This window comes from Asterias amurensis, chromosome 2, assembly GCF_032118995.1.
Source record: "Asterias amurensis chromosome 2, ASM3211899v1".
Taxonomy (NCBI): domain Eukaryota; kingdom Metazoa; phylum Echinodermata; class Asteroidea; order Forcipulatida; family Asteriidae; genus Asterias; species Asterias amurensis.
This window is the reverse complement of record NC_092649.1, coordinates 25332695-25356585: the sequence shown is the minus strand read 5'-3', so window position 1 is coordinate 25356585 and position 23891 is coordinate 25332695. Positions and strand designations below refer to the sequence as shown.

The following is a 23891-nucleotide window of genomic DNA, read 5'->3' as shown; positions in this document are numbered from 1 at the left end:
CGGAACTAGCTTTTTGTATATTATTTATGTTTTAAATCAATGAAAATTATGAAGGGGAAAATCATTCACAAAACAAACGTTCAACATTGTCATAGTAATGAAAACGTTGTTATAAATACCGTTAATTAATCATTAAAAATGTAAAAAACAGACTCATAGATTGGGACTATTTATTTAAGCGATGTTGTACTCAATAATGCAAATCGCTGCGAAAAAAGGCATCAAAACACAACATGGCCGCCTCCATGAAGAAAAAGTCGGCTTCGATTCTGAATCAACTTTTCTCATCAACGATGGTCATTTATTAGGTCAGTGGTGTAGAGTTACATCGAATTGGGTTTATTTCATGTTTCCCCATCTTCCATTTTCATCATGTGGATTTCTAAACTTTAAAATACGGTAATTTTTACGGATTTAAAGTTAAATTAAAATATTTAATCTGCTGAACGAAGAACAGCGAATGAACAGGGACAGTGAGTGCTGTGCTGTGGCTGTGCATGCTCGGTCTCACGGGACACGGCCGGGGGAGCCTTATATTAAATATAGTTTCTAGAAGTAGTGGACGGGTGACACTCACGTCACCAGCTCACACAGTAGACCCCGTACTTGTACTCCTTATTCAAAATTTTGACATTCTTGGTCGTATGTTATGTAGTAGAGCGCCCCAGCGAATTCTGAAATGAGTCTGACATGCTGACTCTGGAGTCTGAGTGTCTGAGGTGAAGCAACATTTTCATGGCTGTCACACAAAAAATGCCCCCAAATGACGGAAATGCCGAACGAATTTAACCTTCAAAACTGCCTACTGGCCTCTCCATTATGTTTAAGATGCAACACCAGGCATAAAATTGTACTCGCTGTAATTTTTTTCTACTAAAAATTTTGATTTTTGAAACGTTCCGCTGAGCAATCTTCTTAAAGCCATTGGACCCTATCGGTAAACAGTGTTGTCCAAGGCCCACACTTTGTTTACCACAACTTCTATATCAAATAACAAACCTTTGAAAATTTAGGCTCAATCGGTCATCGGAGTCTGGAGAAAACAACGGAAAACCCCACCCTTGTTTCCGCGCATTTCACCGTGTCATGACATGTGTTAAAAATATAAATCCGTAATTCTTGTAATGAGAATTTATATTGTTTTGCTGTTTTCTCAAAAAGTAAAGCATTTCAAGAGAAGTCTTTCACCATTGCCTTCTGTAAGCCCTGTAAGATATTTGTAGATCTGTGAACTTTTATTTTTTTTTCTGAACTGAAAGGGTCCAATGGCTTTAAGTTCTTGTTAAAAATTAGAAATGATTCTCAAAATGCTTTTTCTATCGAAAAACTAGTGTACTTTTTTAAAGAAAATGTTGTTGGCAATTAACTCTAAAATTACCAAGTGTATACATTCCCTTTAAAAAACTTTCACTTAAAAAACCCCAATGAATTTACTTTCTTCAATTTAGACCTGAAGTGGCTGATGTGATGGAGTGAATTGAGTATGGAGATTAGTACGACAGTAGAGAACTCCTCGGATGTGATGGACACAGAGCCACAAGAAGATAGTATAAGACAAGAGGATGGTGAGGCTGAGGGTCTGAGCCAGGAGGCAAGGGTTGATGATACCTCCAGAAACCCCAAGGAGGAGGCAAACGATGAGGCATCATCAGTTACTCAAACCGAGATGGCGGCAGGAGGTGTTGAGGAGACAACAGAAGCAGAGCCAAATCAGGTGAGAGAATTTGTTACAGATGGTTTAAATCAATTTTCCGTTGGACAATGAAAATTGACCTGGGCCTATTTTCATAGATGTGGAGCTGCTTGAAAAAGAATTTTAAAAAACCCATTTCTGCTGAACAAAAGTCAGCAGGATAATTGTGGCTTCTTATATACATGTAGCGCACATGTCTGCCCACAGTGAAGCTCCTGGCGCTGTTACATACAGTATTGCCTGCAAGATGTGGGACTACGTTTTTGAATTATGAGACCCAATCTTGATGGCACCATGTTATGTTTTACAAGGTGCTGTGGCGCAGTTTGTTGCCGATATGGTATCTGTGACATATATTTTTATGAAATGGTACCTGTGACATATTATTTTGATGAATTTTGTTGTGCTTCCCTAATATTTCTTGACAAAAACATCTGAACAACAGTTCTTGAGCGCACCTGTTTTTCAACATTATTCCCAAGTTTCGGAACTGCTTCTGTTTTATGCTACATGCTCCTCATTTACAGTCGACTCCTGTTATAACGAGGTCCGCCGGACTGGCCCATTTTCCTTGTATTATCCGAATCTCGTCTTAAACGCAGCGCGCTAAATATAGATACATACGTCATCATTGTGCATGCACACAACACGTGTACTTGCATATACATGACATAATGGCCGCACGTGTGTACACAGATGCATGGCAGAGCTGCAATTGACTATACTACTGTGTGCATAGAGTAGTATGTGCGATGTACTGCACAAACAAGCACAACGCAGGGATTATAAAACTGTTTTAACTAAGTTGGTTTAGTTTTAAATTCAATTTTAAAATCAATTTACATTTTACAAGATTGATAAAAAGTGTAAGATTTTAACTTGCGTTCATGTTTTGGTTTTACAAAACTTTGGTCGCCGGCAGTTTATTGCCAATGCAACAAAAAAAGTCTTTGTTTTCATTGGTAACCACCTGTTTAACGCTGGATGGTTCATTGCTGCTGCGAGATACCAGGGGAAATCTTATTGATCACGCAACTATTTTTGTTTGTAAGTTGCGGGTGTTTTTTTTCTTCTGAAAAAATGCGCTTATAAACTCAGTTGATCAGTATCTTTTCTTAAGATTGTCCGGAGTTTGGAATTAACAACCTTGCTTGCTGACTCGTGACTCCCGATTTCAGATTAGCGTTGCTAGCGGTAGCGTACACCTCTTTTGTATGTCTTAAAAGCCACAAATATCGACTTTACCAGCTGTACAGGTATTTTCTTTGTTGGTTTTTGAATTGTTCTCGTTATAGAAAGGTTTTGAACAATGTTTTGCTCGTAATGGGTCTCCCAAATAACCTTGTTATAACCGTGTTCTCGCTACTACCGTGCTCGTATAATCAGTATTTTAATGCATTGAAACACGCATGGGGCCGTTCGGGACCGGCAAAAAACCTCGTATCAACCGGAACCTCGTAACATGCAAGTTCGTAATAACGGGAGTGGACTGTACACCGTATGGCCTAAACGCACAAAACTCATTGCTGGAAGAAATCATTCCCTCTCAAGCAAAAGTTTGTAAATTCATCATTCTTGGTCTTTCAGGTGAATGAAGAAACAGGTGAACATGCAGAGATCTCCATCTCCGTGGATGACATTGGTCAAGAGAGGAAAGGATCTGGGAAGAGCAAGAGACGGAGGAAGAGGGCAAAAGATGGTATCCATAAAGTGACAATGACCGTCACCATTGCCAAAGCTATCCCTACAGGTAAAAAGAAAATGCAAACATTAATTTTGGTTTTACCCATATACACTGATGTGTAAAAGCACTGTTTAAGGCCAAGTCACACAGGCCCTGATAACGAAAACGATAACGATAAAATACACAATAAAATACACGCCCTCCATTGGTTGAAATGCCCCACGCAGATGTGCCCACGCATTTTAATCGTGTTTCTTTGCATTCTCGTTATTGGCGGCTTGTGTGACTTGGCCTTACTCGGTACTTTCCTAATCTCTGTGAAAAATATCACAGGCGAATTACCAGGGTGAGGGTGAGATTGCAGGACCTTTGAAATTCTAGAGTGGTGTCTAACCAACCAGACCATCGAGATTGTCAGTAGCTAGAGGCAGTTCGAACCCTAGGTTTTTTTCACACAGTAGGAAAGTAGTATTGAGAATACAGTGCCTACACACATCGGTGTACATGGGTCAAACCAAATCGATATTAAGTATTTGTGATTGTTATTTTCCAGGATGAGATTCTTCTGACTTTTGTAGGGAAATCAAATTTAGAAAATCTGACTCAAAACTTCAGTTCAAATATTCCGTCTTAGGTGTTGTTATTTTAAAGCCATTGGACCCTTTCGGTACAGGAAAAAAAAAAAAAGTTCACAGATTTACAAATAACTTACAGGGTTTACAGAAGGTAATGGTGAAAGACTTCTCTTGAAATATTAGTCCATGAAATGCTTTACTTTTTGAGAAAACGGTAAAACAATAGAAATTCTCGTTAGCGAGAATTACGGATTTGTTATAAACACATGTCATGACACGGCGAAACGCGCGAAAACAGGAGTGGGTTTTCCCGTTATTTTCTCCCGACTCCGATGTCCGATTGAGCCTAAATTTCCACAGGATTGTTATTTTATATATAAGTTGTGATACACGAAGTGTGGGACTTGGACAATACTGTTTACCGAAAGTGTATAATGGCTTTAAAGAAGTTACACAAAAATCTTAAAAAAAAAAAAAAAAATCTTTTAAAAATAAATATACCAAAACCCAAAATATTTCAAGAACATTTTTGACAATCTGCTCTAACATAATTTTTCTCAATAGTTAAATTTTGGTAAAAAACAACAACAACTTGTTGCTTAAAATAACAGAAAAAATATATAACAAATGTATACATATATTTTACAGCCGAAGAGGACGTCCCCAAGCTAGACGATCTGATGCGCAAGAAGAAACGTATCGTAGAAGCACCCAAAGCACAGAACTATTACCATTGCCAGTACTACCTGTTGCCTGATGATACAGAGGCTATCAAGACGGATGTTGTGACCTTTGGAATGGCTGCCAAGATCTACACAGAACACGACTCCAAGGTGCTGAAAACATGGCAGGAGAAGAACCAGACATGGATTGCTTGGTCTCACAGGTAAGGGAGGGGTAAATGTTTAGTAGCATTTGTGGAGGATGAAATTATCAATGGGAGACTTTTGGATGGTCACTTTTCACAGTTCTCGTCGCTAGTTGTGCGTGTGCTAAGACCTACACCTGCAATACTTAGCATGTGCCAGCAAGCTCAGAGCCGCTAAAAAAATTACTTCTATGAGCCCATTGAATATAACAGTTGTATTCTACGTTTAGGTGGCATGGAGGTAAATAGTCATTTTAGGACAGTGTTTTTAAAAGTAGCGAGTATAAAATGATTATATGATGAAAGAATGGGTGTGGATAAAAGGCTCATTTGTTGTGATACTTTTATATATCTCCAGTCATACACTAAAGGTGACGAAGGAACTTCTTCTGAAACTCTTCAACCACACCCTGGAGCTCCGTATCTGGGACTCCAAGGAGAAGGTTTCCTCCCGAGCTCGTTTTGACCGCCCCAAAGCCTTTCGTCTTCCCCAGGCCAAGCCGGGGGAGGATGCCGAAGACGTCGGTGGCGTCCGCTCACTGGTGATGAAGCAGTCAGAGAGCTACATGTCCCTTCAACCACGCAAGTCGTTCATTGATCGGCCGGTCCCGCAGCATGGTCCAGCAGAGCTCAAAGGCATCAAGAACTTTGATAGGAAAGGTGAGACTCAGAGATTTATTTTGTGAGAGGAAATTGATGATTATTAATTTTCTGGCAAGGCTCTCCTTACATACCTGCTAAACACAGTAAAGTCTTACTTCAGAGAAACAGGTAACCAGCCAAAATTACATAGGATTTCTACTTTGTAACTTGTGCCCCATTCAATATTTGCTTAGCAAAGAAATTTCTCAAGTAGTATTTTCTGCTTAAATAGCGACCTGAGCGGATTGTTTTCAATGGAAATGGTATTTTAACTTGTTTATAATGCACTTGTTCACCATTTTAATGTAATTTTGACATGTGTACACTTCTGAATTTTTCGTAATTATCGACCAAAAAATCATGCCCCAACCAAAAGATTTGGAAAACCAAAAATACTTCTGCCGTCGAGAGGGCAAATCTTTCAGAAAAGCTCTGGATAAGGGCATTTAAAATGATTGTTTTTTTACACAATTTAAATCTTTTTATAGTCATATGACTCGATTTCCCTATTCTTTGAAAACATTTTAAGTGAATTTCAGCAAAGTTTACGACTTGACATATTCATTCAAGCAGGTCTTTAAGAGCTTTATGAAATAGGACCCAGGCCTGAGGTGATATCCCTTGATCATTGTTAACCTGCAAAAGAAGGGTTTAGTCTAGCTGTTGGATTTATCCCAAGATTTGATTTTGTTTTCAACAGATGCTAAAGGGAGACCAGTCCCCGCCTCGCCAGAGAATATCTCTAAGACCAAGACTCCAAGCCACACTCCTACAACGGAGGTTGCCGTTGTGGATAAGACGGCCAGTGGGGAGGACGTATCAGGGATCTCTCCGAAGGAGACGAAGTACGATATCTTCTCAGCTGTCCCGCTGGCCGAGGTGCAGTCCGGTGAAATGAAGTGAGTTTGCAAGTTTGATTGATTCTATCATTAAATCGTTGCGGTACCCGCTGCTTAAGTTTGTTCTGCCTTTAGTCATAAATGCCCTTTTTGGTTTATAAAAGGCATAATGCTAGAAAATCTGTAAAACATTTCTGGAAGTTTGAATGCCTGCGGTCATATCCTTGAATGGTTGTATGTGCGCTTATAATATGAGTGTCATGGCCAAGTGGTTAAGAGCATCGAATTCAAGTTCTGGTGTTGATTCACCGGAGTATGGGTTCCAATCCTGGTTGTGACACTTGTGTCCTTGAGCAAGATACTTTACTATAATTTCTTCTCTTCACCCAGGGGTATAAATGGGTACCTGCGAGGGTAGAGATTGATTGATAGTATGAAAAAGCCACAAGCGCCTTACAGACAGCTCAGGGCTGTATACTCCCTAGGGAGCTGAGAAACATTACAAGGATGTTATTGGCCCTATGACCAGGGCACTAATGTAAAGTGCATTGATACCGTTATTGTGAAATGCGCTATACAAGAATTTGTTATTATTATTGATTGCATTACAAGTAAATGAGTGCCTGCATATAACGTTTGCTCGCCAACGCACATGTTTGAACACTTCTCATCGAGTTTACAATGTATAGTGCATAATAAAACATGGCCATCTGTTCACTTCCAGACCGATATGGATATAAATCTCCCAGGTATTTCTGAATAAATTTTCAAAAACAGAAAACCTTGTTTTTTACTATACCCATACACCAGTGTGTTAAGCAGAGCATACTCGGTGTCTTACCAACTAGACTCTGCTCTAGGATAGCACTAAGGTTGTAGGTTCGAATCCCAATCAAGTATTGTTCCAGGGATTTGTTACAGTAACACGCATCGATGTATATGGGTAAAACCAAATTTGACGTTCTTTATCCTCGATGCAAATTTTCACCTATTAAATAGAAAAAATTGTGTACATATCCCAAGGTCCTACAGCCACCTCAACAAGCTTGCCGGACTACCCCCTCCGGAGGAGCTGAAGGAAATCAAGAAGAAACTCAAGAAGGAGAAGATCGTTGCCCTGGCTAAGAAAGAAGGGGAGGGGCTTAATAAGAGGCAGACCCAGGTGGAGAGCGGAGGCAAAGGTCGGGACTCTTCTCAGGGTCGGGGAGGAGATAGTCGAGCAGGATCAAACTCGGCACCGACTCCTGGTGAGTACTCTACACTCGTTGAACCCTTTCCTTAATGGAGGTGTCTTTAGTCAACTGTTGTGCTTTCAGATACCAATGAAAGACTTCAGGGCTGAAGTCTTTTAATATTTGAGGAAGAAATTACCTCTTTCTCAAGGGCCCTCCACTGTGCGTTGTCGAGTAAGTTTTTATGCTAACAATTATTTTGAGTAATTACCCAAACTACTTTGCCTTGTTTGGTCACCAGTGGTTGTGTCTGACAAAATAATAAGCACCTTCAGAGTTGGATGCACCAGAAGGGGCAGATTTGTTTATTTAAACACGTGTTGCCGTCTGCAACCCAGCGCTTGAACTTCCATGAACCATCCAGAAGTGTGCCTGAAGTTCTAGTGCCAAGTCGCAGGCCGCCACAGCGTTTCAAAGTAAACAAATGTGCCCTTGGGTGAACAAGTTGGCCCAAATTACTGTGAAAGTGCACATTCAGTATCAAGAAACTTTTGGGAACGTACATTTGTTCTCATTAATTACAGTTGTATAATCAAAATAACTGATGAAAAAATAGAATTAGCTGTTGCAAACAACTTGCTAACTGAAAGGATAGACGGTATAAATGGCAAAATTAGTTAATGGCCTAACAGGTCGACCCTAGCAGAGTCTTTCTAGCATGAAGACTCTGCTAGGGTCATAACATCAGGCAATTAAACATTTTTGCGGAAATAACTGACCTGACTTGACCTTTTTTATTCTAGGACGTCGAGGTCTAAAGGAATCGCCCCAGCAGAGAGAGGCGAGAAGGAAGTCACACAAGGCAGAGCATGCTGCGGCCGCTCTAGCCATGTACATCAAGCAACATGGCAATGCATGTATACCAATACGCATGAAGCTACTCTTTGCAGGTGGGTGAAACACTAGGATCAATGTCATTTAAACCAAGCAGTGATCAGGGCTCAATTTCATAAAGCTGTTTAGCAGAAAAATACTGCTTGACAAATTCCTTGCTAAGCAAAAATTTAGTTGGGCTTCGGTCACAACAATGTAGTTTTGGATGGTATTCTGTTTCTGCTGTGAAATGCTTGTTTGCACTTAGCAGGTTTTTGTACTTACAGGCTTGATGAAATTGGGTCAAGATGCTGCAATTGCCTTTCATTTGAATGAGGCTTTTGACTAACAAATATTTTTAAAAATAATAGGTTTGGTTTAACCCGCCATCATTTTTAAAAGGCATGTCTTTTCAGCTTTGTTCATGCTACAATGACAACTCTATTCCAAATCACAGGTTTACGTTCAGTCACCAATCGCCTGACCACACCGGTACACGGCCTGGAGGACGTTTTCATCACAGTCTCTCTGGACGGTCCCCTGATGTCTGAGGCACTCAGGCGAGAGTTGAACCCCCTCATTATTAAGGTCAGCTCAGCGTCTTCCATGCCCTCCACACCACAGTCTTTCAGGGATCTGTCCAGGCGCTGCATGCCAGTGTACACTGCCTACACCTTCTTTAAGGAGCCCATGTATGAGAGTTGCCGGAAGCCGCACGGCAGAAATATATACTGGGAAGATGTGAATGTGGAGTTGTTGGGTAAGTATTTATTTTGTTTCTCGCCTTGCAACATATTTTCACTGTCTGCCCAAAGAGCCACTTATCATAAAAAATAAAATTAAAAAATCATCACTTAGAACAGAAGGGTGTCGTTGCCGAGCGGTTTAGAGCATCAAGTTCTGGTGGTTAAAGTCATTAGAGTGTGGGTTCGAATCCCAGTCATGAACTTGAGCAAGATGCTTGACTAGAGTTGCTTCTCTTCACCCGGGGTTAAATGGGTACCTGTGAGGGCAGAGATGGTTCTTGTGATTGATTCAGCTTGTTGAGTATCACATACTTGTTGGACAGGCTGTATACTCCACAGGGACCTGAGAAACCAATAGGAGTTAACTAAATGGGCCAGTGACCAGGAGTAATAATGTTGGAAGCGCTTGTAGACTCAATTCGGAAGTGTGTAAAGCACTACGTAAAAACAATTATTAGCGCTTAGAGACTTTCTTTTGAAGGTGTTAGGCGCTATAGAAACGCAGTTGTTTTTGTTATTGTTATTATTAATATTATCATTACTAGTCTGAGCCTTAGTGGCACTAACTTTGTTCCCATGTATTCTATCTTCACACTATTTGGCTGTGTCATTTGTTCAAGGGTATCATACCCAAGAGAGGTACTTTATTAACCATGGTCTGGGCTTAACTTTGTCCCCATACACTATCTTAACCTTCTTTCGCTGTGTCATTCTTTGAAGGTATCATACCGAAGGGAGAATTAGTTGAGTACTTTCGTGGTCCACCTTTAGAGGTTGAGGTGCATGACAGGGATCGTCGGCCGGAGGAGATCAAACAGAAACCAACGTTATTCGGTGAAGATATTGAAGATGATAAAATCAGCAATGTGGGTATGGTGACCGGTAAGTTATTCCTGTATGGACTTTGCATTAGCAACCTTGTGTAACACTGACAATATGGGTATTACTTGATAATTTTAGCAGGATAGCAGGCGTACAAATGACATTCAGAAACACTGTGCTCTGTTGGCTAGATACTGTTCTATTTCTGAAGCAGTACAAAGATATATATCCAGAGAAGTGTCGAGATGAGAACATAAGGCAAGAATGACAAAGGACACTGGGTATGGCTCAAAGTGCAAGGCCTGGTTCTTGATAACTTACCTCGACTTCGTCTCGATAAAATTATCAAGAGTCAGGCCTCGTTGGGATTAAACCACTAGTTGAAACCTCTTCACCACACATTGATTCCCTTATAACTGTTTTCCCTCTGTACAGCCAAGCGTACTCTTCACAACCCGTTCCACACTCACATCAAGCCCTGGGATCCATACGGCTTGGCTAAGTTTGACCTCTCCGACCTCCTGCTTGGTGAGCGGGTCTTGAACCTGACCTCGCCCATCCACAGCTGCCCACTACCAGATGTGATCGGCCGCAGTAGAACAGACACCAGACTCATTGGATATTCAAATTCAGCGGATGGCCCAAGTATGTCGGAATAATAATAATGTAATTTTCTTATAGTGCTCATATGAGTCGCTCAGTGACGCTCAAGGCTCTTTAACATACAGTATTTTCCTGCAAAGTGTGTGGGTCTATGTTTGAATTATGAGACCTACTCATTTTACAACGTGCCAAAACTGTCAATTTCCACAAGGCTTGACAATGATAAAACAACTCATCCTGAAAAATACAAGACTTGGAATCTTAACCGTGTCTATTTCATTCTCCAAAAGATGGTCAGCACGCTGATCGCATAGTTGAGTAGAACAAACAGGCTCTTCTTAGAGACACCACTACTCACAAAAGAAATTTTCTGAATGAAGTCACCACAAACCTTACTTACATGATTGTCTGTATTTGTGTTTTGTTCTGACAGAGGACGAACCATTACCAATGGGCCACTATTTAGAATCTCACAGTCAGCTTAAGATCAGGGTAGAGGTAGCCTACCCACTAACATCATCGCAGGAGGTGAAACTCAAAGAAGAGATAGAAACACCTCCAGAGGTAAATTTGATGTTTTTTTCTGCTTCAAATTTTATATTTCTTCAAATGCTAGACCGTATTAACAAGCTATGAGTTTTGACGAATGTGCTAAAATGGCTTGGTGGCTTGGCATGGCTTCCTTCTTGTCTGTGGCCCAGAACCTCTCAGACGTTACAATTCTGGAGGCTTACAGATTCCTACATGAAGCAAACTATGTTTTTATTATTTTATTTTATTACTATTAATTCATTCAGGCTTTACAAAAATAATACAATACAATACAGTACAATAAACATAGGACTGAGTAAAAACGGTCAGACCAAGAACAGAGGAATATAGGTACAAAAACAAACAGCAGTTTAGGGGTTGCCCAAAATCAAAGTAAATCACTATCTGAAACCCCAATCCCTATTAGGCAGTTAGGGTTTGCCCTCTCCCCTTGGTGATTGCTTTACTTCTTTCAAGAAAATGTAAAGACTGAAGGAGAATTTGAGAAAACCAGAAAAAAAATCCTGAGAAATCACATGCCTGATTAACATTAAAAGACAGACTTTCATTTGCTGACTAAACCCATCTTGTATTGCCACCCACCAGTGTCCATTTGCTAGGATGGTGTACATCTTTGAGTGCAAGAACACAGAGTTTCTACACATGCTGGTGAAGCTTGTGACTTTGATCAATGCTACTGCACTGAACCTAGATAAGATGCCACAGCATATCATTGAGGCAGCGTTATCCACCTACAAACTGTCAGAGTGAGTTATCGATTTCGTGACTTTCATATTTTATTTTCATCAAGTTAATATAGATAGATAGATATAAACGGTTATTCAATGTTGCAAATAGTGTGTAATACAGAGTAATATGGACAAAATTATTGTAAATATAAAATATATTAGAAGGTGAAACTTTAAAGCCATTGGATCCTTTCGGTTCAGAATAAAAAATATAAAATAACAGGTGTAAGACAGAAAATAAAGCCGTTACAATTTCTACATACAAAATAACATATAGTGTTATATAGTCTTTTATATAGCACGTATCAACCAATATTGAGCTCAATGCACTTGAACATGGAGAAATACTTTTTAGGACAGGTTTTTAAGTTAATATGAACTATGAGACCAATTTATGTAGCACCTTGTAAGGTAGAAGGTGTTTGGTGCATTCAGGAGCCACTGCCAGAAACACTAGGGAAACCCTCAGCTTCGGAGTAAGTGTAACACACATAACCTATGGCTTTACATCCTGAAGGAGGAAGCAATAATGGACAAGTGTCCTACACTTGACTACATCTGACTGCTCTGCCATTTATTTTATCGCTCTAACCATAGAGTATTTTTTCATCAAAGTCTTACGTATTCATATCAAATTTTGTTTTGGAGCAGTTTTTTTTTTTTTCTGGATTCACAGAGATTTGATATGCATAAAAAAAAAACATTACATAACGGCTAGACAAGTTGAAGAGTCCTTCGGAAAATAAGATGTTTGATTGCTATTGTCAGTGTATATGCATTTTAGAATTAATTGCAGATTAACCCACTATCGCGTTCTTTATTTGTTTCTCTCTAGAGCCCAACAGGAGAGTCAGGTCCTAGACATTGTGACTGGTTTCCAGGTCATGGATGGCGAGAAACACATCTTTGTCCTAGAAGGCCTGAGAGAGAAAGCTGTCAAACTGATGTGGGAGACTTTACCAAGACCAAAAGCCAAAGGTACTTTAATAAGAACCGGTCCTTGTAATACACCTTGTCACCAGACTGTAATAGTAATGACAGTGGCTTCTTATTGTAGCAAGCATAAGCTTGGGCGATATCGACTTATTTGATTCACGATATATCGCTGACAATATATCGCGATATTCGCTATAATCGCGATTAATTAAATTTGACATCATCAGTCTTCAAACTCAAATGTGAAAGTGGTAGAAGAGACAGTCATAGCATAAAAGAGGTGTTCTAATGCGTATATGTGTACCATCCTTCTGTGCACATTTTTTGACACTCAAATTGGTGTGCGAGCAAGTGTGCTGCCTGTTTTGCAATGGGTCATTAAGAGTTGGTCCTTATCACAAGCCTTTACCAGTATTTGAAGATTTTGTACTATAATAATTATTTCAATAAATAGGGTATTTAATTACAATTATATACACTTACCCTATTTCTGAGTCTGGTCGAAATTAGGTCTCATTTGGCGGCGCTGGTCAGCTTTGACTTCATTCAAATATTTTAGAGCTCACAAATACAATTACTTAAGTACTATTTATATTTAATCATTAAGAGACATTACTTTATACCCTAATGGTGTCCTCCAGCTGAAAGGTTGCTGTATAGGAGTAGTGTACTACCAATTCAGTTTCCAGTCAGCCTTTGGACATCCATAATAAATGAACCTTAATAAATACTACGAGTATAAGTTAGAGAGATACAACCTGTCTGTACCAAAAGCTGGAGAAGAGTGAGAGTGACTTATTGTCTCCCTTTGCTTTTATATGGCTATGTACACTAAGGAAAAGGATTAGGGCCTGCTCAATAGGCAAACACAAAAGAACTTACAATAGGCCTTTATACTACACTGGGGGTTTTGGAGTTCATTGTTCACCATTTACAGCTGGCATTCCCAGATGGTCATATACAATAGGGGAATGGTAAAAGTCTCTGAGTGCAAGCACTAAAAGCTAACACATGCTTGGCAGCTGTTAATGGAATTCACTACAAATGAAAACCTACATATTGCTGAAACTGAATTCTAATCTGTGGGGTCTTCCAAGACAAAATCGTCTGTGTTATTTTAAAACTTATTCATCATGGTAAATCGGCCCCTCGCTATCTGTCAGAATTAATTTCAGTTTACGTTCCTCATATTCATACTAGAAGTTGTGTTGGTGCCACTTAATTTTTCCTTAGTTGGCCCAAGGCCTTGCAAATTTTATGGGGATCGGCTTTTTCTATTTATGCTCCAACCCTTTGGAATAATTCACCCATTCATTTGAGGATTATCACCAACTTTGATACTTTTAAAACCCACCTCAAATTATTTCTTTTTAAAAGACATTATCTCTGACTCTTGACATTTTTTAAATTTTTTGTTTGATTGCCTTTTCTATGGTGTTATAATTTTGTTGATTGTCTCGTTTTGGTGTTTGTCATTGTTTGTTTTTGTCGTTCTAACCAATGTTTATAATATGTAATACACTGAACAGCGTTTTGAGATTTTTTATGTAAGACGCTATTTTAAAAATAAATTATTATTATTATTATTATTTATTAAATTTACTCAAACGTATTTGAGCCTGCGACCTCAAGATTGATTTACATTGCGCACTCTACCAACTGAGCTTTCTGGCCATGTGATATGTAAACCTGTAGGGCCTTGTCACATGTGGATTTACAGGTAACCATTTCCAGGCAATCTCCAAGAAGAAAAGGCATTCATATATCAATGTTTAAAGATTTTTCTAAGGAGTCATGAGACATTGTTTGAAAAATTCCAAGTGCTACGAAAGTGATCCTATCCTCGATTTCACCAAACTCTTCTTATAACTTGGGATTAACCTATAGACGATTTAAGTTTTGTATCCATAGACGTTAGGACGCATTGAACCTATTGACCCCTTGCACGCGCGTCACATGCGGCAACTAATCCGCGCTCACCATATTGGTGGGAATGTTAGGTTTACAGGTATTAATGCCGCGTCGCCTAAAACGCGCAATTTCACTGCATAACGCACATCATAGAGTTATATATAAAAACGTACAGTGAAATTGCCCACCAGTATGGCGCATTCAAGATTTTTTTGATGATGACGTCAGGCGAAATGGGTCAATAGGATTAATCCTATTGTTTTGTGAAATCAGCTGCTGACATATCATGCACTGGGGTTGGTTGTCTGTAAGTTGCCTGTCTTGTGTTACAAAACCCTTAGAATCATCTGGACTATTCCTTAAATGCTACAACTTCCCTTTAAGTAGTTGTCTATCGTGTTTTTGAAATCACAGATGCGGTGACATTCCAAGCGCTTTACAATTCCAACATGACGTTCAGCGAGCGACGGTACGCCAGCCTGGACGTGGACCTGTGCCGTGTACGCCTTCACGAACCCCTGTCATCCATCGTTCAGCAACCCTTACTGTATGTGAGAGATATGGTCCCAAGGCTATGCTTAGATGCTATAACCAGACTAGACATGGTAAGCTTGAATATTTATGGCTTCAGTTAGCATGCAATATCACTTTGCAGGCTTTATGAAATAGAGCCGCTTCAGCAGAAAATATTGCTTAAAGGAACACGCTCTGTAACCGTTTGTTATTAAATCGGTATGGTTAGAAAGATGTAAAAGTTTTACCTCGTGTCAGTTCGCGACGTAAAATGAAAACCGTGCAACTTTGAGTGATACACATTTCATAATAAAGGGTTTCAAATGCTTTTCATAGATCAACTTGTCTGATCCCGATCCAAGGCAACAGGTTCCTTTAAACATTTTCTACTACGCAAAAATAGACAGTTACTTCCTGACAATTTAAAAATATCTTGTTGTATGTAGACGATTTCCTTTAATCTAGCATCTCTAAATTCTCCCATTTACTTCCATCTTGTTGATAGTATTGATCTATAACAAAATAGTTCCTTTAAATTTCCTTTCATCAGTAATTCAAACTTTGATTTGGTGATTTTATTTATTCTCTTGTTATTTATTTCAACAGCTTCTCCGTCAGGACATTTTGAGGAATGCAACACGCAATGACCTCTTCCCAACTGCCGAAATGATTGTCTCCCTCAGCAAAGAGTTTGGAGTTCCACTCACCGCAGCTGACTTTGAAGGTAAAGTTTGGAACACAAATTGAACTGAAGGTTTTTTGTACCAGTTAAAACTTAGTATTCTTATATTAATTTTGGTTTTTAACCATACACCGATGTCTGTTAGCACTGTATACTCAGTACTTTCCCGAGTCCTTTGAAAAAATATCACAGGCATGTTACTCGGGTGGGATTCGAACCCACGACTCTTGCAATTCTAGAGCAGTGTCTTACCAACTAGACTACCGAGGTTGCCCGGTAGCTAGAGGCAGTTCGAATCCTATGTATTCCTCTTCATAACTGACATCGCTGAGGTCCTACAGTGGAAACCTGCACACTCCAGGCAAACTCCAGGCACAACTTTCAGCCGATGATTGGTTTCCTTTGACCTCAGTGAGGGTTGTTTTCGAGGTTAAAAAATGATTTCACTTAAAGCTTGGGAACCACATGTACTGTCGATCTGGACTTCTGTGGCATGTTGTGGCCGAGCAGTCGTGGCCGAGCGGTCTACTTCATAGACACAAGGTCTGGTGCCTTACTCAATGGCACTTAACCATGAAAAAAATGGTTAGGTATTGCATTCTCCTCCACTAGCCAGGGAGGCATTCTAGTGGATGATGCCTACATCCTTACAGACAATGAAAGGGCTAGCTCAGCATAGGTTGTAATCTACCTTTCATGTTAGTGCCATATAAATCTGAAAAACACTGTATAAAGTTTTATGTCTGTTGTTCGGAAATGCAAGTGTGTGTTCAATCAGAACTACTGTTATGCCAGGTTATGCCTAACACAAAGTCGTTGCTTTTTTATTCATCCTTCTGGTTTTGTCGCTGGTTGTATTTTTTTAGATATTGAAACGAATAGTCCTGACAATTTTTCTATCCCATATCACCACAGAAATGTCAGAAAAAGAGGCGGCACCACTCCAAGACGAAACCGGGCAGGCAGACATATGGAGAGCTCAAACAGCCCCTCCCCAACACAGGCAAAGGGAGTGGACCCCCCTGGATCTGTATAATGACAGGTACCTTGACTTATTGGAGGAGAGACGCCTTAATGGTCAGGAGAGTGACCACATCAAGATGAACATTGTAAGTGTGATGGATTGCACAGTACCCAACCTACAACCTTGTTCCCAGTGGTGTACGATCTCACCACATCATTTTTCTTTCTGTTCCAGATTGTTTTGCTTGATCATAACCCCCCTGGAAGTGCGACTTAAAGTATCCAATTATATTGCATATTTAAATGAGTTGTGGTTGCTGGTCCATTCTATGATGAGAGGCTACGCTGAACACTGGCCCCCATCTCATTCCTTTTCGATCCTGGGACAGATCCAACTGTAAGGGTGACCAAATTTAACATAAATAATTTGAAATGTATTGCGTCCAAACTGTGCATTTTACACGTGCTGACTGAGTGCTTTGCAGGTGCTGGAAAGTTATTAACAAGCGTGCATGCAAAACATTCACATTTGGCTTACCAATCAGCGTTGATTTTTAGTGCTTCCCTCCCAGGGGTAAGTGACGAGAGGTATTCGTACAGCACAGTTACCATGGTAGTAAGGCTGCCCAACCTTGCTCCCAGAGGTCATCATGCTGTCATATTAATCATGAAGTGACATGATTTCATCCCAAGTACTCACCAAGCTGTTTCTTTGTATTTCAGGAAGCAGTCCAAGAAGTCAGCAACAGGAACAAGAGCAAGAAAGTCAAACCTGTAACAATACGCTCAGAGCCAGTAAATGGAGTGACCCACAACTACAGTACTCAGACGTTAAACTCCACTGAACAGGCCAAAGAGTTGTTACGACAAGAGCTGGCAAAGGTACCGTAATACTCCTCTAACTTCAATATATTGTGGTTTATTAAATATTTAATATTTAAAAGTCGCATCCCCTTAAGGTGATCACATGGCTGCCACTTTCCAGGTTGTACCATAAACTTGGGTGTGATCCCTGGCTTACACGGCAGCTAACAGTTTCATGGCTTTGTTATTGATGATGGCAGCAAATTGCGCTACAGCACCTTGTAAAGCATTACATGGTGCTGTCAGAATTAGGTCTCATAATTCAAACGTAGTCCCACATCTGGCAGGAAATACTGTATGTTAAAACTAAAAAGTCACATCCCTTAAGGTGATCACATGGCTGCCACTTTCCAGGTTGTACCATAAACTTGGGTGTGATCCCTGGCTTACACGGCAGCTAACAGTTTCATGGCTTTGTTATTGCCGAACGGCAGCAAAATTGCGCCACAGCACCTTGTAAAGCATTACATGGTGCTGTCAGAATTAGGTCTCATAATTCAAACGTAGTCCCACATCTGGCAGGAAATACTGTATGTTACAGCGCCAGGAGCGTCACTGGGTGACTGACATGTGCGCTATATAAGAAGCCACAACTATTATTACTATTATTATTATTATTCTCTTAAAAATTGCAGGAGCCTGATCGTCGTTTCACATACTGTGAGGATTATAACTCGGCCACAGTGGTACCCGTCAATGTGGATGTTGTGAGGAAACTACAGGAGCTTGACTCAGTGGACGCATGGCAGACTGCCGATGGGTTCATCTTCCCTGGGATGCAGGCTGCCCTCGAAGACAACGCACACTCCAGACATCCAGATGTGGCCCGTAGAGATGAGCTCAAGCAGGTTGGTCAATATTAGTTAACTTTATCAGCATCTGGCAACAGAGTCCAGCATTCTCCTGAAGACGATCAGAGCATACTGGTTTTAACCACCAGTCCTTTTCAAAACCAACACTACTCAAAAAGAGATATTCACATGGGGTTATTGCTAATTTTTCTCAGTATTTGTTTGTGTAGTTGTTTATTTGGCGGTGATTGCTGTTACAGGATTCAAGCTAGCTTTTTGTCTCCTGGCCATGCTCGATGGCCTAGCTGTCAGACTGCTGCTCAAGAATGGCTTCGGTCATCGGTTTGTCAAATCTCATTTGAGTAGTACAAGTGTGGACTCGGAGAAAGCTCTGATTATACAGTGCTTATCACACTCGAGTTTATGCTAGTGTTGTAGTACTCGTACTGCTTTTAGATGGTACTCATATTCATACTCATTCTCTGTTAGGTCAGCGTGGTCCAGTGGTTTGACCCCAGGACTTTCAACCACAAGCTAAGTGCCTGGCACTCTGCTGTTGGACTTGGTACTTAGATATCAGAATATTTGGTACTTTGACACATTTCCTTGTACTACAACACTGGTGTATGGTAAAAGCCAACAATTTTTTGTTTATGAATTCCGTGAACAGTTAGACATTTCTGCTGAAAATTGAGGAAGTTTTGGAAGAGGATAAATATTGCAATTTCTGAGTAAGAGAGGAAAATTCAAGTAGGGGGTCAGAGGGTGAGTGCTTTCACGCACACACTTGACCTCCCCCTTTGTAACACTTATTTCCAGCCAAAAGGAAGAAATGAAGACAAAAGTTTCAGGGGACTCTTAAACTGTTTTACCAACAATGAGCAACTTATGGGGTGTTAATTTCATCACATTTGTTTCAACTTTCAAGTAAAACGCTTACATGTGTATTTTAAACTTAAATTTTACAGCCTTGGAAGGAAAACACACTCCATGCCAACGCCCTAAAACCAACCCTGGAGGAACGAGATGGCTACTCTTGGTCCAATCGTAAAAAAGACATGGACGTATGGAAGCGTCCCTCCAAAGGGTTTGAACCAATCCCTCCAATCACCATCCACCTCGCTGGAGACACACTCAACGCTGAGAAACGGGACGCCAGGAACCTGGAGTTGGAGGACTGGCGGACTAAGATTGTCACCGACGACACCCAGATGAAGTTCCACCGCTGTGCCACGGATACTGAATTATATTATAGAGGTCCCAAGTCCAGTAACCAGGTAGCACGTCTTAAGGGTCTCCTTAAGGATGAGCCGAAGAAACTCTCCTTGAGACAGGCCGGGATGAACGATATCCCAGCGCTGGCAGTTGTGATCGATCCAAGCGTGGACACGTTTGCGAGGGAAGCTGGAGTACCCATCATACCGGCTGTTGACCCACAGGAAGTGGAGAGGAATTGTGGGTTCATGCCAGGGCCGTACGACGACAAGAGCTGGTCCATGGAGAAAAATAAGATTCCAATCAAAGACATGGAGCACGCAAAGTTTTCTGAACTGAAGAAATATGATTTCAAGTAAGTTGAAGAAAGCATATTCTTTTTCTTTAGAAAATTTTCTTTCATTTTGAAGTGGTATATTATTAATGGATGTACCAGGTATGATCAATGATAATCGTAGAAAAGATGTGCCCATCGGGGCCTAGTACCTCAGTTGAAGAGAACATGACAAATAATTCATCAGTTTGGGTCATATTTGAGGTAATTACTGAGCACATGCTCCATCGAAGAGAAGAGAACGACAAAAAATACATTGTGGTTTGTAGTTTTTAGGCAATTACCGAGTATATGTTCAGTTGAAGAGTAACACAACCAATAATAGGGAAGTTAAGCTGGACAATACACGAGACAAAAAATCTCCTGTAATAAACATACATGAAAGAACCCCTTGACACTTCAGGTATGTACGTTGCAGACGTCATACGTGACCATGCAATAAGCCCAAATAAGCCCAAAGTGGTGACGTCACCAAGAAATGGCACCATTGACATGCAGATCGTAATTTCTTTTTGTTATCAATGGCCAATTCATTTCCGGTGGCAATATCTGAAGTTTAGTGCACACTCACTGCAACAATAACAAGAAGCATGTAACAGTCTTTGCACTCCAGTTTCAATGCACATCAAGTGATCGTGTACTTCTCCTTCACACAAACAAACTGTCAGCCATTTTGTTTAAGCCTTGTCAACAAAATGTTGGAAGTTTTTTGGGGGGCCTTTCCGAGATGAAAAATCAATGTGTGTGTTAATATAGAGCATAGGTAAGCTAGTTTGTGTATAATTGTTGATCACAGGGAGGTCGAAAATGCAGTTTGGGTGAACAAAAACAGAATGTGCAGTGAATGTGATTGGCCACCATGTAATATGTCTTCATGATTGACATTTGATGTACAGCTAGAGTCCACATGCCCAACAATATACCAGTTTTGGTATTGTGACAGGCTCTACAAAAATGAGTCGCTTGTCGCACACCCACTTTCCAGTACAGGTCTGTTGAGTGATGGGAGGGTGAAAACCTTTTTTTTTAATGTGGCTTTATGCTTCTTCAGGATCTATATTTTCATATTCTTGATTTTTTTTATTATCAATAAAAAAAAGGTGAATAAAACATGTACTTCATCTCAATGGACTACTGCCTAGTTGAGCAGGAGACTGCTTGACTGCTTATTAGCATTATGTTATGGTAAGCAGTCGCCATGCTATTAGCTGATGAAATTGATCTGTAACCTAGCTCTTTGTTTCACTCAATCTCTGCAGGTTGTACCATAAAGAACGTGGGGCACTCCACAAACGCTTTATTCAGCCCCTGAACAAAGAGGATAAAAACAACCACCTGTTCCGTACCATGCCAGTCACAAACACTGCCCCAGTATCCTCGGCGTCAAAGCAGAAGCTACGCCCCGGGAATGAGTGTTTCCGTCAACCGTCTCCAAGCCTCAAAGCCAAGCCGTTACAGACAGAGTTTTACTATCCAAACAGGGAGCAGTTCTGGAAGACAACATGCCAGCGGGATGTCACCAACCGGAGGCTTGTCGTGCAGAATGATTCGGCGTAGCGGAGTGTTTGTTTGTTTTTGTTGAGACTTCATATTTATTCATTTTTATAAGATTCTTGTAAAACTATCAATTAAGGACTTGATTCAGTTAGACTTAGATCCAATTTACATTGAAATGAAATCCATGCATTCAGTGTTATGTAATTGTAATAATAATAACAATAATAACATCTAAGTCTTATATAGCGCACGTACACGTATCTCCCAAACAAGGTACCTCCAGGTGCTGAGTGTATACAAACTTTCAGAAAGATAGGTTATTGAAGTGATGAATTTTGAGAAGCAATTATGTAGCAGCTTATAAGGGTTTACAAGGTGCTACGGCGCATACAACAGCATACACTTTCTAGCTGGCTGCCAAAACACAAAGGTTTTGCTTGGCGGTATGCGCGCGAATCATGTTATGGTTTTCGTGTGACATCAGAAGTCACATCGTCTATAGCCAATCTGTTTATTTTAAAAGTGCTATTAAAACATAGCATTAATTCAAAAGTTTTTTTAAAGGTAACTACATCCGTCCATGAACAATCTTTAACTTTTGACATATCCAACTGTTAGTCAGCAGCTGGTTGTATTTTACAGTTGTTTTTTAAAGTGAATTGATGTGTATGTACATAGCACAACTTTTACAGGGTAAAAACCCACCCAGGTTTTGTAACTAAAAGTGTAAATAACTTTAAAATGTATTTTGGATAGATTCTCCTATCATTTGTTGTGAATATTTATGTACTTTGAATAAATCTAAATGTTTTTATTATGCAAATTTAACACCTTTAAATGGTTGCTAAACTGTAGGATTCGAACTGCATCTAGCCACTGGGCAATCTTGGTGGTCCAGTTGGTACGACACTCTGCTCTAGAATTGCAAGGGTGGTGGGTTCGAATGCCACCCGAGTAATATTCCTGTGATTTCTCACAGAACTTGGGTAAATACCGAGTATACACATCAGTGTATATGGGCAAAAAGCAAAATTAATATTCTTTATCCCCGATGCAAATTTGACATCTTTAAACGTTTTTATTATGTGCTTAATTCCGACCTTATGTTTATTTGGTTTATAATGTATTCCGAAGGGCATTTTTGGTTTGTTGTTGGCACTCTGAGGAATTAAATGGTTCAGGAATACCGGTCTCACATAAATATAGCTTGTGTGGTGATCAACTTTTGGTTTTTGAGTTACCATCCATGGTCAAGTTTACTAAAAAGAAGCATCACCCAACAAAACATTGTGTTTTTAATACTGTTTATTTAGTGACAATTAAGTGTAATTTTGATTAAACATTTCAAACCCCAGATACAAGTGAGAACTAGTTAAGTTGAAGGCCCATGCCCATAACCTTAGTTTGGGTCAGTGTTGAGTCAAATAAGACCAGTTATTCTCGCATACAATTACAATCTTGCCTTGTTTCCTGTTGTAATTAAGATGAGAGACCTATGCGCTATTTCATGGCTCTGCTTGTTGTAAGCACATAATCGGCGATTAAGGAAGCAGGGATTTATGCGTATTTGGGTTCTGCGCAGGCATACTCCACGTTACTAGGCATTCTCTGCTTACAAGGCTAGCTCAGAAATTGGCGCCAGCATGTCAATCAGGGAATCGGTGGTAAGCAGAGCCATGAAATTGGGCCCAGCTAAAACTGTCATTGGCTGGTCATTGGCTAATCATTGGCTGGTTTCTAATTAATTAAATAGGGGACAGATTGAACTTGCTCCAAAATTAAGTCTGCCCAGAGGTATGGTTTGTTGGATTATGTAGTACTATGTTCATCTTGTATGCAACCCCCTAGAGGGCTCATATTTTACTTGGGGTGAGTGCAGCTTTTCTAGCAGATGTTTTTTATGGTCTGGATGATAAGATTTTAATTGCAGCGGCTAATTACTTGTTAATTATGCAATCAATTATTCTAATTCCACCTCTGAGTTGGCTCGTTGAGGTTTCTTTAGAATTATGAAAATAAAAACTCTTGGTTACATACAACTAAAAAATTCGTTAAAATTAGAAAGGAGCTAGAGGAAGGCAAAATTCTACCGCCTTTAGAGAGACGGGACATTACTGGTAATTACTCAAAATAATTATTAGCATGAAACCTAACCTAGTACTGGGTAATGGGGAGCTGTTGATAGTATTAAACATTGCGAGAAACGGCTCCCTCTGAAGTAACGTAGTTTTTGAGAAAGAATTTTCCACAAATTTGATTTCAAGACCTCAGAATTAAATTTTGAGGTCTCAAAATCAAGCATCTGAAAGCACACAACTTTGTGTGACCATAGAGCAGCAATTCCATGGTTTACTCGATGGTGTGACAGGGGTGATTTTCTTTCATTTT

At 40.0% G+C, this 23891-nt stretch overlaps 1 protein-coding gene across 2 annotated transcripts; it reads left to right on the top strand.

Moving 5' to 3' along the window:
* The first annotated feature begins 172 nt into the window (after positions 1-172).
* Positions 173-23618, top strand: LOC139954374 (uncharacterized). Of its 2 annotated transcripts, none has more exons than XM_071954134.1 (21): positions 173-308; positions 1449-1714; positions 3281-3443; positions 4601-4838; positions 5179-5480; positions 6163-6361; positions 7325-7548; positions 8277-8423; positions 8804-9106; positions 9813-9974; positions 10350-10559; positions 10951-11081; positions 11655-11815; positions 12633-12775; positions 15059-15249; positions 15764-15881; positions 16755-16948; positions 17526-17684; positions 18302-18514; positions 19426-20027; positions 21266-23617. In XM_071954134.1, the coding sequence occupies exons 2-21, from the start codon at positions 1484-1486 to the stop codon at positions 21561-21563; spliced, it is 4389 nt and encodes a 1462-aa protein (XP_071810235.1). In that variant the 5' UTR covers positions 173-308; positions 1449-1483; the 3' UTR covers positions 21564-23617. The 2 variants fall into 2 exon arrangements, with proteins under 2 accessions (XP_071810235.1, XP_071810237.1); XM_071954136.1 differs by having other exon boundaries at positions 276-399; positions 21266-23618.
* Positions 23619-23891: the final 273 nt, after the last annotated feature.

What these genes read in the sequence shown, in the direction of transcription:
- LOC139954374 (XM_071954136.1), top strand. Translation starts at nt 1,484, where the DNA reads ATGGAGATTAGTACGACAGTAGAGAACTCCTCGGATGTGATGGACACA. An exon ending in GTGCAGTCCGGTGAAATGAA is followed by an intron (nt 6,362 to 7,324) that starts GTGAGTTTGCAA and finishes ACATATCCCAAG; the next exon opens with GTCCTACAGCCACCTCAACA. An exon ending in CATGAAGCTACTCTTTGCAG is followed by an intron (nt 8,424 to 8,803) that starts GTGGGTGAAACA and finishes TCCAAATCACAG; the next exon opens with GTTTACGTTCAGTCACCAAT.